At 47.4% G+C, this 16,436-nt stretch overlaps 1 protein-coding gene across 4 annotated transcripts; it reads left to right on the forward strand.

Moving 5' to 3' along the window:
- The first annotated feature begins 202 nt into the window (after nucleotides 1-202).
- LOC126997699 (isoleucine--tRNA ligase, cytoplasmic-like) lies at nucleotides 203-16,358 on the forward strand. 4 transcript variants are annotated; one of them, XM_050858932.1, is made up of 15 exons: nucleotides 203-315; nucleotides 3,340-3,516; nucleotides 4,002-4,158; nucleotides 4,812-4,962; nucleotides 5,447-5,635; nucleotides 6,547-6,680; nucleotides 7,818-7,967; nucleotides 8,468-8,907; nucleotides 10,121-10,220; nucleotides 10,847-11,029; nucleotides 11,968-12,245; nucleotides 12,942-13,058; nucleotides 13,495-13,876; nucleotides 14,352-15,571; nucleotides 15,951-16,358. In XM_050858932.1, exons 2-15 carry the CDS (start codon nucleotides 3,383-3,385, stop codon nucleotides 16,183-16,185), a joined length of 3,870 nt encoding a protein of 1,289 aa, XP_050714889.1. In that variant the 5' UTR covers nucleotides 203-315; nucleotides 3,340-3,382; the 3' UTR covers nucleotides 16,186-16,358. The 4 variants fall into 4 exon arrangements, with proteins under 4 accessions (XP_050714889.1, XP_050714886.1, XP_050714887.1 ...); XM_050858929.1 differs by lacking the exon at nucleotides 203-315 and adding an exon at nucleotides 2,232-2,395; XM_050858930.1 differs by lacking the exon at nucleotides 203-315 and adding an exon at nucleotides 2,477-2,644.
- The last annotated feature ends 78 nt before the right edge of the window (nucleotides 16,359-16,436 follow it).

The following is a 16,436-nucleotide window of genomic DNA, read 5'->3' on the forward strand; positions in this document are numbered from 1 at the left end:
TATTCTTAATTGCTTTGCATATTTCAAGCTAAGTGGTTAGTAAGTTGGTCATTCAGTCAGTTAATTTGTTGTTTGTTAGTTAGCTTATTCAGTATTAATCACTCTGCTGTATGTTCTCTATTCATCAACTATAATCTTTCTACCTCTCTCCTACACCCCGCCAACAGTGGAAGAAGTGGGCGAGTTTCTGAGTGAGGGCGCCGCGATGGAGCTGGACGGGTGGAGGCACAGCACTCACCGGCGGGCCTGACGCTCACCGCCTCCTTCAGTGCCGGCAGGATACGTGAGCTGCACGCCGACCCCATCCTCGCCCTGGTAGGTGGGTAGGAGGGGGGATGGGGGAGAGGGAAGTCTGAATGGAAGATGGTGAGAGACAGGAAGGATGGGCTGCATTGAGGCTGCCTTGGGTAGAGGGAGGGAAATGGATTGGAGGAAGGATGTTTGGACTGATTTCTGTGCTCCAAATTTTGTCTGTTGGTTCATGTATCCATTAAAACTGGGTCCATTGAATCGAGGGTCGAGTGTATATAATGACTACTGGTAATCCAAATTGCAATAATCAGAGTATATCTTCATGAGGACATTATTTGAAGTTGTTTCAGTTTTGCAGAATGGGCTGTTTTATATAACACTTGCACACCCACCTACCCCTGTTATGTTTTTGTATTAACCACATTTGAGTGGCATGACCCTGAGACAGCTGGGCTTTCATCCTCTTAGGAGAAGCAATTTATGTATCTGCACAGAAGTAGTAGACAGGTACAAGTCATATTCTGCTCTTATTCATATATGTTGATTTTATTGCATTGAGTATTTTCATTTATTATTTTGCAACAAACCCATGTTCAGAATTAGTTGGTTGTCTGGCTATTCATGGCCTATGAAACCAGTGCATTGTTTCCAGAAGGATGAAAAATAATTTATGTTTTTGTAGTTTTCAAAAAGCAATAAACCAGGAATTACTTTTAAGTACGTGTTCATATTTTTTGCCCCGGGTTGTTGTTGGTGATTCCTAGGCTGCCTGGCCGAACAGCTCATCGCCCCTGAGAATTGGTCATTGCCAAGACCGGGCTTTCTTACTGTGCTCTCATGGAGTGAATTTTGTGTTATTGGCACATCTGCCTGATAAATTTGCCTCGGGTTGATTAGCATGGATACTGTACTTAAGCCAACAGGATGAAAAGATGATAGTTCCTGCTGCCCACAGATCCCTTGTTGAAGCTCAAATGACATCCCTGTGTATGCATCAGTTTATTGCCTTTTGTTGAAAATAATTTCTTGGTTTCAACAAAAGGCAATAAACTGATGTACATAGGGATGTCATTTGAGCTCCAACAAGGGATCTGTGGGCAGCAGGAACTATCATCATGTGGATCTATAGGAATGTTGCCCATGCATGCCCATATGGTTACCACATGGGGCCCACTCTGCCCACTTGGGCTCCACACAAATACCCTGGTGCATGTGAGGTCCGTGTGGGCAAACGTGGGGCCCATATTTGCCTATCCGGGGCCCACTAAGATTGCCCAATTGGGGACCCATATTATTGCTCTCATTTTCCCATATGTTGCCCACCTGGGGCCCATATTTTTTGCTGGCTGGAACAGAACCAAGCTTTTCGAAGCGCTCTGGATATTGTTGTGGAGCAGTTTAAGGCAAGAATAAGTAGTTTGGAGTCAAGGATACAAGACCTAACAAGGATCGAGCAATCTCCTCACGCCAGGTTCCCTACTGACTGGGCGGTTACCCCTTGACCCTTGTTGTTTTAGTATGTAAAATTCCCCCTTGTTGGGCTTCTTAGACCCGCACGAATGTCTCATCCCATGATTTAAACTCAGTATTAGAAAAGGATAATTCTCCCTTGTTTACCTGCAACAATAAACTATCAATCATCAATCATATCGGTGGTAGGAAACATTTTTCAGTAATAATCACACACTGTCCTGCCTGGGGGTTGGGATGGCATGTTCCTCCCTTCTCCCTTGTTGTTTACCTGCAACAATAAATTATCAATCAATCTATTTTTTTATAGATGAAAACTGTCCGTAGCGCGAGACTGACCACCAAACCACAACACACGTTACCAGATTGTCGTACTCAGCCTCATATATTTGCCGCTATCCAACCAAAAACTGTCAGCCCCACCCCTATAACGAAACTTGATTATAGATATTGTTACAATCTGTAATTATTGGGGTTTGTTTGCAAGAGTCATTTGTCAGAAAGCAGAAAATACGATGTCTTGGGTACGATAATATGGCACCGCGGACCACAACACATCACAGGAGCCGCCTCGTGGAGGAGAGGAAGAAGAGGAAGAAGAAGGTTTTGTGCCCTCCTCAGACAGACATCTTCACCTATTTCCACGCCTGTCATAACCTCAGGACAACGCCAGGTGAGTATGGTGTCCCTGGCCGTGGTAATAGGGGTGCTAGAGAGGGGCCGTGAGCCGCGCCTGCCTGACTGTCAAGTGAACCAAGTTGCGTCAGCCGGGCCGCCGCATCTTGCCAGGAGGTGAGGCGGGGCGCGACAGCCCTTATCAGTGCCTCACCCGACCACCCTACCTCTCGGTCAGCGGGGCACCTCCTTGGCAGACTGGTTCAAGAGCCCATCCAGCTGGTCGCGGGTTCGGTCCCTGTTGCCGGTATAACACTTTCCGGGTCTGGATTAATTTTTCATGTGTGCTTTGTGACTTGTAAATGTCGTGGGGAGGTCTGGTAAAGAGGTATTTAGTGGTATTGCACCTCCATGACTAGCTTGACACCCTCCAGAAATGTCAAGATGGTCACTGATCCCGGCCTCTGTGTCCTAACCTAACCTAACCTCCCTTATTTATTTTTTTTTTTTTTTTTACAGTAAGGGAGGCAGTTTAAAGTCAAAAGCATAAACAACAAAATAATTTCACTTCATCTTTCTTCTTCATATTCATCTTTCAAGGCCCCTGATCCAAGGCTTCAAGGGGAAGCATGTAACTATTTAAATATCATACCCAGCACTCAGTTAGTTTATTGTGTGTAGATGTGTTTGGATAAGGCTTTGTAACCCCTCCCACTTGACTATGGTTCTAGATTGCCTGTATAGATATATATAGATGGTCCAAAATTCAGTCAGTCAGTTTTGTAAGGCAGAAATATAACAACACTTCCAGATTGCGGCAGAATCTAAAGATAGCAGACGATATTTAAAACACCTCTTATGCTTCATAACAATATTTATGCTAAAGTCCTAAGGTTGGCTGTGACTATTTTTAGACGATTCATTTTTGGGGGGAGCTACTCTTTAAATACTGCTGCCCTCTAAGGATTAATTACAACTGTGTCTCGCTACTATGCCCCCCAGTTTGTGAGTGAGAGCGGAGAATCAGCACAGTACCCAGGGCAGGATGGAGGAGCAGCTGCAGCCTGTGCCCGAGGTGGATCAGAAGTCCTTCAACACCGAGGAGCACAAGATCCTCGAGCTGTGGAAGAAGCTTGACGTCTTTCACACTTGTCTCAAGCAGAGCAAGGATCGACCAAGGTAAGTTTTCCTAATGAGTTGACAGCGGATGGGAAGTGACTTGTGCTTTAACCCGGTAGAAGCGACGGGCCAAATTTGTGGTTTTACCGTGTACCAGCAACAGGTCAAATTTATGGGTTTACCGTGTACCAGCAACGGGCCAAAATTTTGTCATGATGTAAATCCCCCATAACCCAGCAGGTTCACAATTGACATGTAAAACTATCACTAGCAACACAAAACAGTCCATGAAAATCCCAGCAACATCCACAAGAGGCATTTCAAATTGACAAACTGAGATACCAGATACGTTTATGAACACAGACTCAACAATCTCACCCGTAATCCCACAGGTTCACAATTGATGTGTAAAACTATCACTAGCATCACAAATTAGCCCCTGAAAATCCCTGCAACTTCCATGAGAGGCATTTCAAATAGGCAAACTGAGGTGCCAGATACATTTACAAACACAGACTCAACAATCTCACCCCATATCCCGACAGGTTCACCTTCTACGATGGTCCGCCCTTCGCCACGGGGCTGCCCCACTATGGACACATTCTGGCGGGCACCATCAAGGACGTGGTGACTCGCTGGGCACACCAAAACGGCTACCACGTGGAGAGGCGGTTCGGATGGGACACTCATGGCCTGCCTGTGGTGAGTGGGCCGACGGGAACCAGCGGGTGAAGGGTTGGGTTGCTGACTTGCCTTGGTAGCTTTGGGTTATGGTTACTCTTGTTAGTGTAGGTGAGGTTGGCCAAAGGAAGAGGGGATGAGAAGGGGATTGGATTAAGTATAGTGGAGTTTGAAGGGATTGATTGATTGATTGATTCTATTTTGTTTTCTTATGCTTGGTTTTGCTTCTTTCCTTTGCTGTTCCTCCCTCCTTCCCTCCCTTCCTTCCCTTCTCTTCCTTCTTCCTCCCTCCCTCTCTTTCCTTTCATCTCCTCTCCTTCCCTTCCTTCCTTCCTTGCTCTCACTCACTCCTCTTCTCCCTTCCCTTCCTTTCCTCCTTCCCTCCCTTTCCTCCTTCCCTCCCTTTCCTTCCCTACCTCCATTCTCTTCCTCACTAATTCCCTCCATCCCTCCCTTCAATCTTATCTCCCTACATCCCTACCTTTCCTTCACTGTCCCTTCCCTTCTTCCCTCTTACTTCCCTCATTCCTCCATCCCTACCCTCCTTCCCTACCTCCTTCCCTCCTTCCTCCCCTTCCCTGTCTCTTCCATTTCTCTCTCGCACACTCTCCTATCCCCCTCCTATCTCCTCTCTCACTCTCTCGGTCACTCCCTTCCTCACCGTCCCCTCACAGGAGTACGAGATCGACAAGACCCACGGCATCACTGGCCCGGAGGACGTGGCGGCGATGGGCATCAAGAAGTATAATGAGCTGTGTCGAGGCATCGTCAGCCGCTATGCCGACGAGTGGGAGCAGATTGTCAACAGGCTCGGCCGCTGGATTGGTGCGTTGAGGGCTTGGGATTAGAAGACTTGGGGGTTGTGTTAGGTTAGGTTAGTGTTGGGTTAGGGAAGCTGCAATACGTGCATTTTTTGGGGTAATAATGTTGTGTTAAGTGTTATAAAATCAGACCTTCCATGGGGTTATGTTAGGTTAGGTTAACTTTGTCAGTGTTAGGTGTTTTTTTTTAGGTTAGAGAAAGTGCGGTACATGTTTTTTTGGGTAATAAACTAAAAATGTTCCATTAGTGTTATAGAATCAGACCTTCCATGGGGTTAAGTTAGGTTAGGTTAGGTTAGTGTTTGATGAGGTGTTTTTTGGTTGGAGAGATTGCACTACATGTGTTTTGGGGGGTTAATTATGTTGCGTTAGTATTAGAATCAGACCTTCCGTGGGGTTATGTTAGGTTAGTTAGTTATGAGCCTCCTCCACTGTTGCCGGTCCATAGCCATTTCCTTGCAAATCCTCTCATTGTATCCTCTCGGCAGACTTCCGCAACGACTACAAGACTCTCTATCCTTGGTTCATGGAGAGTGTGTGGTGGGTGTTCGCGCAGCTGTTCCAGAAGGGCCTAGTGTACCGTGGCTTCAAGGTCATGCCGTTCTCGACTGCCTGTTCTACGCCGCTGTCCAACTTTGAGGCCGGGCAGAATTATAAGGATACTCAGGACCCCTCTGGTAAGGTGTCCTATTTTGTCCTATCCTATCCTATCCTATCCTTATCTTCATTGTCAATCTATCTTATCTATTTCTATTTATCTATCTATTTATATATATCTAGTTCCTTCCCTCCTCAACTCTCCACTCCCATTTCTCATCTTCTTCCTCCTCCTCTTCCTTCATCATCTTCAGTATCAATATCTATTTCCCTCTCTACTCAAGATTGTTTCAGTAAGCTATCCTATTTCTCCTCCTCTTCCTCCTTCTCTTCCTCTTCCTCCTCATTTCTTGTATCAATATCTAGTTCCCTCTCTACTCAGGATTGTTTCAGTAAGCTATCCTATTTCTCCTCCTCCTCTTCCTCTTTCTCTTCTTCTTCCTCTTCCTCCTCATTTCTTGTATCAATATCTAGTTCCCTCTCTACTCAGGATTATGTCAGTAAGCTATCCCATTCCTCCTCCTCCTCTTCCTCCTTCTCTTCTTCTGCCTCTTCCTCCTCTTCCTCCTCATTTCTTGTATCAATATCTAGTTCCCTCTCTACTCAGGATTATGTCAGTAAGCTATCCCATTCCTCCTCCTACTCTTCCTTCTCTTCTTCATCTTCATTATCAATATCTAGTTTTCCTCCTATAGTAATATTGTAAGGTATTGACAGGTTGAGATTCTGTTGGTAAGCTGTCCCCTTCCTCCTCCTCCTCCGCCTTCTCCTATTGCATTCCTTTATCTCTAAGTGTGTTCATATTCCTTTAGTTTTTATTATATATGTCTAAATAATATAGTATCTTCCTTTGCATTCCTGTATCTTTATATGTATTAGTATTCTCTCAGTTTTTCTTGTATATATGGTGAACTCATTACACCAAGCGCCTCAAATATCCTTCTATTGACACACCTACCTCACTCTCTCTCTCTCTCTCTCTTCCCCCCAGTGGTTGTGAGCTTCCCGGTGGTGGGGCAAGAGGGTGTGGTGCTAGTGGCCTGGACAACCACCCCCTGGACTCTGCCTTCCAACATGGCACTGTGCGTCAACCCCGAGCTGGACTATGTGAAGATACAGGGAAAGGTGAGGGAAGGGAAGGGATGAGAGGCAGTGGCTGTATTGGTATTGACCATTTTATTCTTATTCTTATTATGTGGTAGAGGAAAGAGGGATAGGAATAGTTAGGTTAGGTTACATCAGATTACATTTGGTTAAGTTAGCTCAGGTTAGGTTTGGTTAGATTACATTAGGTTAAGTTAGATTAGGTTATGGTAGGTTAGGTCTGGTTATGTTTGGTGTAGGTTAGGTTACATCAGGTTACCTTAGGGGATAGGGAAGGTTAGGTTAGGTAAGGTTAAGTTAGATCAGTATAGCTTAGTTTATGGGATAGGAAAGGGAGAGTTCTAACCAAGCCATACACTGCTTGTATTAACCTACTGAGGCACTGGTTTGGGTAGCTTAGGTTAGGTTAGCTTAGGGGATAGGGAAGGCTAGGTAAGGTAAGGTTAGTATAGTAAGTTTATGGAATAGGAAAAGGAGAGTTCTAGCCAATCCATGCATTGCTTCTATAACTTATTGAGGCACTGGTTTGGTAGCTGAGGTTATGTTAGGTTAGCTTAGGGGATAGGGAAGGTTAGGTAAAGTTAAGTTAGCCCAGTATAGGTTAGTTTATGGGATACGAGAGGTAGAGTTCTAACCAAGCCATACATTGCTTCTATTAACCTATTGAGGCACTGGTTTGGGTAGCTTAGGTTTGGTTAGGGAAGGTTAGGTAAAGTTAAGTTAGGCTATAATAGGTTAGTTTATGGGATACAAGAGGTAGAGTTCTAACTAAGCCATACATTGCTTCTATTAACCTATTGAGGCACTGGCAGGATTGAACAGGAGAGCACAACTGTCAATTATTATTATTGATCAGAGCGTTGATGGCTATTTCTCAGGTGACTTTTTCCACTGTTTTTGCATTACACAAGTTCAGGGAAAAGATTGTAGGGGAATGATGATGCAAAGAGTGAGGAATACAGTATTTACCTTTGTCTATCTATAGGTGATTTATTATCATTACCATCCACCCAAAATTGACCTCTTTTGGCTACTTTTTTACTTTTGTGGGAGCGGTGAGTAGCGGGCTTTTTTTTATTTTTTTTATTTTTTTTATTTTTTTTTTTTTTAGCCGCATCTTTTGATGTAAAAAAAAAAATCACTACATTCTCCCGGTAGATTGAGAGCCGTTCAGGGACGTACATCCTGATGGAGGCGCGGATCAAGCAGCTGTTCAAGGAGGAGGACGACTATGAGGTGCTGGCCAAGTTCAAGGGGCGGGAGCTGGAGGGGACGCAGTACACACCTCTATTTGACTACTTCAAGCATGTGAGTCTTGTCTGGCGGCTCCCCTGTGGACGGAGAAGTGCTGTTAACTCATTTGGTATTGATTTTACTCTCGTTTTTTTCCGATTTTACTGTTACTGTTTTGATAATGAGCTTGATTTTATAATGAGTCGTGCGCTTTACCTTCAACCTCTCTCTCTCTCTCTCTCTCTCTCTCTCTCTCTCTCTCTCTCTCTCTCTCTCTCTCTCTCTCTCTCTCTCTCTCTCTCTCTCTCTCTCTCTCTCTCTCTCTCTCTCTCTCTCTCTCTCTCTCTCTCTCTCTCTCTCTCTCTCTCTCTCTCTCTCTCTCTCTCTCTCTCTCTCTCTCTCTCTCTCTCTCTCTCTCTCTCTCTCTCTCTCTCTCTCTCTCTCTCTCTCTTCCTCAAACCTCACCTCTCTCTCTCTCCCGAAACCTCACCTCTCTCTCTCTCTCTCTCTCTCTCTCTCTCTCTCTCTCTCTCTCTCTCCAAACTTCACCTCTCTCTCTCTCTCCTGCCCCAAAGAGAGCTTCACGCGGCGCCTTCAAGGTTCTCTGCGATGGTTACGTCAGCGCTGAGTCCGGTACCGGCGTGGTCCACCAGGCACCTTACTTTGGAGAGGACGATTTCCGAGTCTGCCTTTCCTACGGCCTCATAGATAGGGACGACGAGGACCCCATCTGCCCCGTGGACGACGCAGGGCGCTTCATGCCAGCAGTTCGGGACTTCCAGGGACGGCATGTCAAAGAAGCGGACCCGGCGATCATCAAGGAGCTGCAGTCTCGGGGTCGGTTGGTCGTGGCGGAAACAGTCAACCACAGCTACCCGTTCTGCTGGAGGTCTGACACGCCGCTCATCTACCGTGCCGTTCCGTCCTGGTTCATCCGGGTGGAGCAGATGCAGGACCGGCTGCTGGAGGCTAATGAGAAGACCTACTGGGTGCCCGGATTTGTTAAGGATAAGAGGTGGGTGACGGATGACTTAGGGTCGTATTATAAGATATTTAGTCGCCCAAGAACACCTATTTGACAAGGCTTTCTTAGGAGTTGTGGGCATTTCTAGGAGTAGTTTTATGACCCTGATGGTGGTTTGACCCCTCCTCTGTACCGTGAACCTAAAGAAACACTCATTAGAAGCCGACTGACCCCCTCTTTGACCTTTAGAAATAGCTGATGTGAGAACCCAATGTGTCTTATAATACCGACATTAGTGTTACTGTTATTAATGGGAAGAGCTGTGGAGGTGGAGATACAAGGGAGGGAACCAGCTTGAAGTCCAAAGAAAACCTGGAGCTAAAAAGGGTATTATATGATAGACACTAGGCACAGTAAGTTAGGAATAATAATCATCATAATCATCATTTCATTTACCATCCGTTTCACTCTTCCTGAGCGGTTGGACGCTTTTTGGCTCTTCCATTCTACTCTGTCTTCTACCTGATGCTCATCCGATCCCATCACTGCCAAGTCTTCCTGTATACACCTTCTCCATGTTTTCCTAGGTCTACCAACTGGTCTCCTTCCTTCTACCTCCATTCTACTCTGTCTTCTGCCTGATGCTCATCCGATCCCATCAGTGCCAAGTCTTCCTGTATACACCTTCTCCACGTTTTCCTAGGTCTACCAACTGGTCTCCTTCCTTCTACCTCCAATCTCTCCAAAACTCCCAGCACTGTATCCTCCCCTGCTCTCTTCACATGTCCAAACCATCGAAGTCTTTCCCTTCTGAGCACTGTTTCCAGGTCGTCTACTCCACAGCTGTTAGGAGTAATAATAATGAAAATAGTAATACTCATAAGTGGAGGTAGACTGAAGCAGACCTGTGGATGGAGGAACGCCAGGGAGGAGAGAGTATGCGATTATGGTTGAAATATTAACCCAGTGATTTCAGCTCTGTTTATAAGGACAAACAGCTACATGTGTTAATTATGACAAGTTCCATTTGATATGTTCGCCCAGTGACTATGCTATTCTGTTTACAAGGACAAATATGCATGTTAATAATTATAAGAACCTCTCAGCTCAAGGGCAACAAAAAGAGTAAAAAAAAAAAAGGCCGCTACTCACCGCTCCCATAATAGACAAAAGTGAAGAGTAGCGAAACGAGAGGTCAATTTCGGGTGGATAATTACAAGGACTGATATTAGATTCAAGTGTCTGTGATGTCGCGTCTCTGCAGGTTTGCCAACTGGCTGAGGGACGCGCGGGACTGGGCCGTGAGTCGCAAGAGGTACTGGGGCACCCCGATACCCCTGTGGACTTCTGAGGACTTCTCGGAGGTAAGGACAACACCTACATCTGTTAACTCATTAGTATTAGCATTATTAGTATTAGTATTATGAGCCAAATCAGGTAGAGAGAGAGAGAGAGAGAGATGAGGACTCTTTATAATTTGCCTGTTCAAGAGAAATATAAAAGGGTGAGATAACATAGAAGATTATAGTTCCTCCAAGTGGTCAGCGAGAGAGACAGAGGAACTGGAAAGACTATTACATGACACAAACTAGATACAATAAGCTAGGAGTATTTATAACCACAAGATCACCCAATACAGAAGTCACCCCTTGAGTCTCGTTCCTCCAGGTGGTCAGTGAGAGGGAAACAAAGGAACTAGAAAGACTATTACCAAAACGTCCCTTCATCAACAGTAAACTTTGGGTCATTTTCCTGTATATGCATATCCACCATGCACACACAGACACATACTCCCAATACAGAAGTCACCCCTTGAGTCTCGTTCCTCCAGGTGGTCAGCGAGAGAGATAAAGGAACTAGAAAGACTATTACCAAAACGTCCCTTCATCAACAGTAAACTTTGGGTCATTTTCCTGTGCACGCATATCCACCATGCACACACAGACACATACACACAACAGAAGTCACCCCTCAAGTCTCGCTCCTCCAGGTGGTGTGTATCAGCAGTATCGAGGAGCTGGAAAGACTTACAGGGGAGAAGGTGACGGATCTCCACCGTGACAGCATTGACCACCTCACCATCCCCTCTGCTCGTCCTGGCCAGCCCCCTCTCAAGCGCGTCATGGAGGTGTTCGACTGCTGGTTTGAGTCTGGCTCCATGCCCTACGCCCAGGTGAGAGGGATATCCTGCCTGGTATAGATAACTGGTGTCCTATGCATATGATATCCTATAAAAAACTCCTTCACACCACACATCCTTTTGCTATATATCGCCCAGGTGAGAAGGATATCCTGACCCACACACATAACTGACATCCTATGCATCTGATATCCTATAGAAAACTCTCCTTCACACCACACATCCTTTTCCTATATTGCCCAGGTGAGAAGGATATCCTGCCTTGTATAGATAACTGGCGTCCTGTGCATATGATATCTTGTGTAAACTTGACCTCCTTTACACTAGGCATCCTTTCCCTATCCCCCATTAACCTGATATCCTAGACCTAACATCCTTCCCTTCCTTTTAAACCTCAGATCCTACCCACCACACATCCTTTCTTTAACTCCTACAGACTTAAGATCCTTCACAAACCTGATATCCTTCACACCATGCAGCCTTTCCCTACCTCTTGCACACCTGACATTACACATCTGATATCCTACCTAACATCCTACAGGCTCCCTCACACATATCCTTCCCCTTATTGCTTACACACCTGACCTTGCACATCTGATATCCTACCTAACATCCTCCAGGCTCCTTTACTGACATCCTTCCCCCTATCTCTTACCAACCTGACCTTACACATCTGATATCCTACCTAACATCCAACAGGCTCCTTCACTAACATCCTTCCCCCTCTCTCTTACCAACGTGACCTTACACATCTGATATCCTACCTAACATCCTACAGGCTCCTTCACTGACATCCTTCCCCCTATCTCTTACCAACCTGACCTTACACATCTGATATCCTACCTAACATCCTACAAACTCCCTCACTGACATCCTTCCCCCTATCTCTTACCAACCTGACCTTACACATCTGATATCCTACCTAACATCCTACAGACTCCCTCACACATATCATTTCCCCTCTCGATCAGGTTCACTACCCATTCGAGCGACGTCGCGAGTTCGAGGACTGCTTCCCAGCGGACTTCATCGCGGAGGGCATCGACCAGACTCGCGGATGGTTCTACACCCTCCTGGTCCTCTCCACGGCCCTCTTCGGCAAGCCCCCTTTCAAGAACCTCATCGTGAACGGGCTGGTGCTGGCCGAGGATGGGCAGAAGATGAGCAAGCGGAAGAAGAACTACCCTGACCCAATGGAGGTGGTCGACGAGTATGGGGCTGATGCACTGAGGCTGTATCTTACTAATAGGTACGTCAGGGGGTGGGGGGGGTTGAGGGAGAATAAGGTCGGGGGTGTCCAGGGAGAATGCGCTTGATATGAGGGAGGGGAGGTACGGGTGAGGGAGAGGATAGATGGACAATTCAGGGAGAGAGAGAGGGAGGGTAAGGAAGGGAAGGGAAGGGAAAGGCAAGAAAGGACAGTTAAACAAAAGAAAAGGAGAGAAATTTTGATAAGGAAAAGAAAGGAAGGGAATCATGGGTACATTAGGACACTCCATAGTCACCAGCAACAACAGAAACCTCCTACCAAGACCCCTAGACCAAGACCAAGGGGAGATTCAGCCTTTGTAACAGCACCTAACTAACCTAACGCATTCCCTCGCATCCTGACGCCTCGAGCTGTTTCCTTTACTATAAAAAAAAGTGCGGGGGAGTCTAGCAAAGATAGGGTCACTGTTGCCAGATTACCGTACTCAGAGCATAGTATTTACCGGTTTCTGACGCCTAACTATTGCCAAGGAACATCAGGTTCTAACTATTTCAACGATAACTATATATGAGTTTCGTTATTGGAGCCCAGAAGACAGTTTTGGGGTAGGAAGTCGGGAAATATAAGCGGCTGAGTACGACAATCTAGCAACATTGGATAGGGTAAGTTTGTGAGGGGAATTAAGAGAAGGGAAAGGAAAGCCCTATCCTAATGCCTGTTTCTCACCCTTCCCAGCCCAGCCGTACGTGGCGAGAACCTGCGCTTCAAGAAGAGTGAGGTGCTGGCGCTCATGAAGGAGGTCTTTGTGCCTTGGCTCAACGCATATCGGTTCTTTGTACAGCAGGTCCATAGGTAAGTGTGTGTGTGTGTGTGTGTGTATGGCTTTAGTGTGTGAAGTCTCTATGCTTAGAATTGTTTATGTCCTTTGTTGCATTATTCTTCCTTCACTTTTATTTTTAATTTTTGCATCCACTCATGTTTGGGACAATAATTTTTTTGTTTGTTTTGCCCTTTCATAGCTTTCAGTAATAATAATCATAGTAAAAGTAACAACCCATTCAGAACAGATGGCATCTCTACAAACACTTGCCTTCTCCATGACAGTCCCGGGTCGACCACCTTGCCCCTAAAATAAAACCCTAGTGGTGCTATTGGCCTGGACGTAAAAAAAATAAAATAAATAAATAATGTCGCCTCTTCCCCATCGGTACGAGAAAGAGGGCGAGCGATTCTTCTTCAAGGGATGCAAAAAGAATAACAATAAATTAATGTCGCCTCTTCCCTGTAGGTACGAGAAGGAGGAGGGTGAGCGCTTCCTCTTCAAGGGCGACGCTTCCATGGGGCTCTCGGCCAACGTGATGGACCGGTGGATCCTCTCCTTCACCCAGTCCTTGCTTGGGGCTGTCCACAAGGAGATGGCCGCGTACCGCCTCTACAACGTGACTCCTCGGCTCGTCAAGTTCGTGGACAACCTCACCAACTGGTACGTGAGGTTCAACAGGAGGCGACTGAAGGGTGACGGAGGGAAGGAAGACTGTCTTCGTGCCCTGGATACCCTCTGTGCCGTGCTCCTGTGCATGGTGCGGGTGATGGCGCCCTTCACGCCCTTCATCACGGAGACCATGTACCAGAACCTGAGGAGGGTGGTGCAGCCGGGAGCCCTGGGGGAGGTGAGTGTACTGGGGGAAGGCCAGGGAGGGTAAACTTGATAGAGAAAGGAAAGGGAGAGAAGGAGAAAGCTGGGGGAAGAATACAGGGAGGATAAGTTTTGTAGGGAAGAAGGAAGGGAGGGTAAGCTTGATAGGGAAAGGAAGGAAAGGGATGGAAGGGAAAGGAAGGACAGTAAAGAAAAGGAAATGGAGAGGGGGAGGGAGGGAAAGAAGGGAGGAATGGTAAGCTTAGTTAGGAAAGGGAGGAGAGGTGCATTGTGGGTAAGGAAGCAAGTGATATTCCCATCTTGAAAGAGTTACAGAAAATAGGAAACTCATTAGAGGCATCTGGTTTTACACTCACTAACTTTAACCACTAACTCCCCTGGGTGGTTATACAGTCACTAACTCTGACCACTAACTCCCCTTGTTGGTTATACAGTCACTAACTCTAACCGCACTAACCACGAACTCTCCTCCTTCTTCTCCTCCCTAGGGCGACACAGCTTCAGTCCACTACCTCAGTGTGCCACAGCCAATCGCATCACTGGTTAGCCCTGAAGTGGAGGCCAGCGTGACCTTGCTACAGAGTGTGGTTGAGCTCGGGCGTTACCTCCGAGACCGCCACAACCTGCCGCTGAAGTACCCACTGCGGGAGGTGGTGGTGGTGGTACAGGGTGGGGAGGGGGCGCTGCACTCCCTCCGCACCCTAGAGGACTACATCAAGGAGGAGCTCAATGTGCGGACCCTCACGACGTCGACCGATCGTTCCCGCTACGGCGTTACGCTCACTGCCGATGTTAACTTCCGTAATCTCGGCGCGAGGCTCAAGGGTGATGTGAAGGCTGTCCAGCGTGTCGTGTGTGGGATGTCCGATATCGAGGTGCAGGGTATGCTCGAACGTGGCACCCTAGACATCCTTGGCCACACGCTACTGCCCGAGGATGTGGTTGTCAAGTACGGGTTTGGTGGTACTGGCGGGTGCTACGAGGCCCATGCAGATTCCAGCGCCTTAGTCCTCCTCGATACAACCCCCTCGGAGGAGCTTCAAGCGGAGGGTCTCGCCAGGGAGGTCGTGAACCGCATTCAGCGACTACGGAAGAAGGCCAGACTGGTGCCCACGGATGAGGTCACAGTGTGGCTGGCGGTTAGTGACACGACCTCACAGCTGGCACAGATCGTGACCTCACACACGCAGTTCATCGAGGCCACGTCCCGCACCCCATGCAAGGTCGCTGGCGTGGGGGCTGTCAAAGGGGAGGTCGTCATCCAGGAAAAGTGCCCCGTTAAGGATTGTGACCTCGTTCTGACCTTAACTCGTGGTATTCCGGGCAGCACCACAGCGACCGCACCTTCTAAACCCACCACACCTGCGTCTACGAGTGCCACAGCTGCGGGGGGTGCCAAGAGCGGACCGGCATGCCCCTGGGTCAACGTGGTCTTGGATGGCACTCCACGTCGAGGTGCTGGAAGCTGCAGTGCCACGTTGCTACTTGAGAACCCAGTCGGGCGCCCTGTGGTAGCCTCCGTCGCCGAGCTGCTGGAGGAGGCAAGGGCTCTGTTTGGGTTCCCCGCTGGCCAGGCTCGGCTACATGTTGAACGCCAGCCACTCCGCCCTGATGCCCCGGCTGCCCCGCTGTCCGGCAAGACCTTAGTTATCACATATGGGAAGGAAAAAGTGCCAGCTGCAACCTCTGCCCTCAGGCCCTATAGCAGGTGTGTGTGAGTGTATGTGTGTATGACTGCATATATCTAGTTGTGACGTAACCAGCGTCTTCATTCTTTCAACCCTTTCACTGATAAACTCTAGATCAGCCTTCTTGTATTCTTCGTGCTCTCTCTCTCTCTCTCTCTCACTCACTCACACTCTCTGCGACCTCTACCCTCAGGCCCTATAACAGGTGTGTGTGTGTGTGTGTATGTGTATGACTTTGCAGGGCTGAGTATGTGATAGGCAAAGGTATAGGGTACGGAAAGGAAGACTTCTAACCACAGCTATGATATATAACCAGCATCTTCATTCTTTCATCCCTTTCACTGGTAAACTCTAGATCAGCCTCCATGTGTCCTTCATGCTCTCTCTCTCTCTCGGCAGGTACATCAACGTGGAGCACGGGGGCAGCACCAACGGCCTAAGGGGCTGCGTGGTGCTGGAAAATCCTTGTGGGGGCGGCGTACTACCACAGCACACCCTCGCTGCCGTCCTGCAGAAGATCTTTGGCCTCCCACCCAGCACCAGCCCGCCCAAACTCTTTTCTGACCAAGCCAAGACTTCCCCTATCAAATTTGAGGCTCTGGTCGGGCTGAGTGGAAAGACCGTATATGTTTGATCAAGTTTAGGGCTGTTAGGCTTTAGGGCTTAAAATTTGAGGGTCTAAGTAGAATTGGGGGACTTACCGAGACTTTCCCTGTCAGTTTTAAGGCTTTGACAGGGCTGAGAGGAAAGACCATCTTTGTTTGATCACATTATGGACTGATAAGTGATCAGGGTCAGGCTTTAGAACTTAAAATTTGAGGGTTTTAGTAAGATTGGGGGACTTAACCGAGACTTTCCCTGACAATTTTAAGGCTTTGACAGGGC

This window comes from Eriocheir sinensis, chromosome 12 (genome assembly GCF_024679095.1).
Source record: "Eriocheir sinensis breed Jianghai 21 chromosome 12, ASM2467909v1, whole genome shotgun sequence".
NCBI lineage: Eukaryota > Metazoa > Arthropoda > Malacostraca > Decapoda > Varunidae > Eriocheir > Eriocheir sinensis.

Excerpts from the sequence above, each read along its gene's own strand:
- LOC126997699 (XM_050858932.1), top strand. The coding sequence starts at position 3,383 with ATGGAGGAGCAGCTGCAGCCTGTGCCCGAGGTGGATCAGAAGTCCTTC. Across the intron at positions 4,159-4,811 it reads ACACTCATGGCCTGCCTGTG|GAGTACGAGATCGACAAGAC; the intron begins GTGAGTGGGCCG and ends GTCCCCTCACAG. Across the intron at positions 4,963-5,446 it reads CAGGCTCGGCCGCTGGATTG|ACTTCCGCAACGACTACAAG; the intron begins GTGCGTTGAGGG and ends TCCTCTCGGCAG.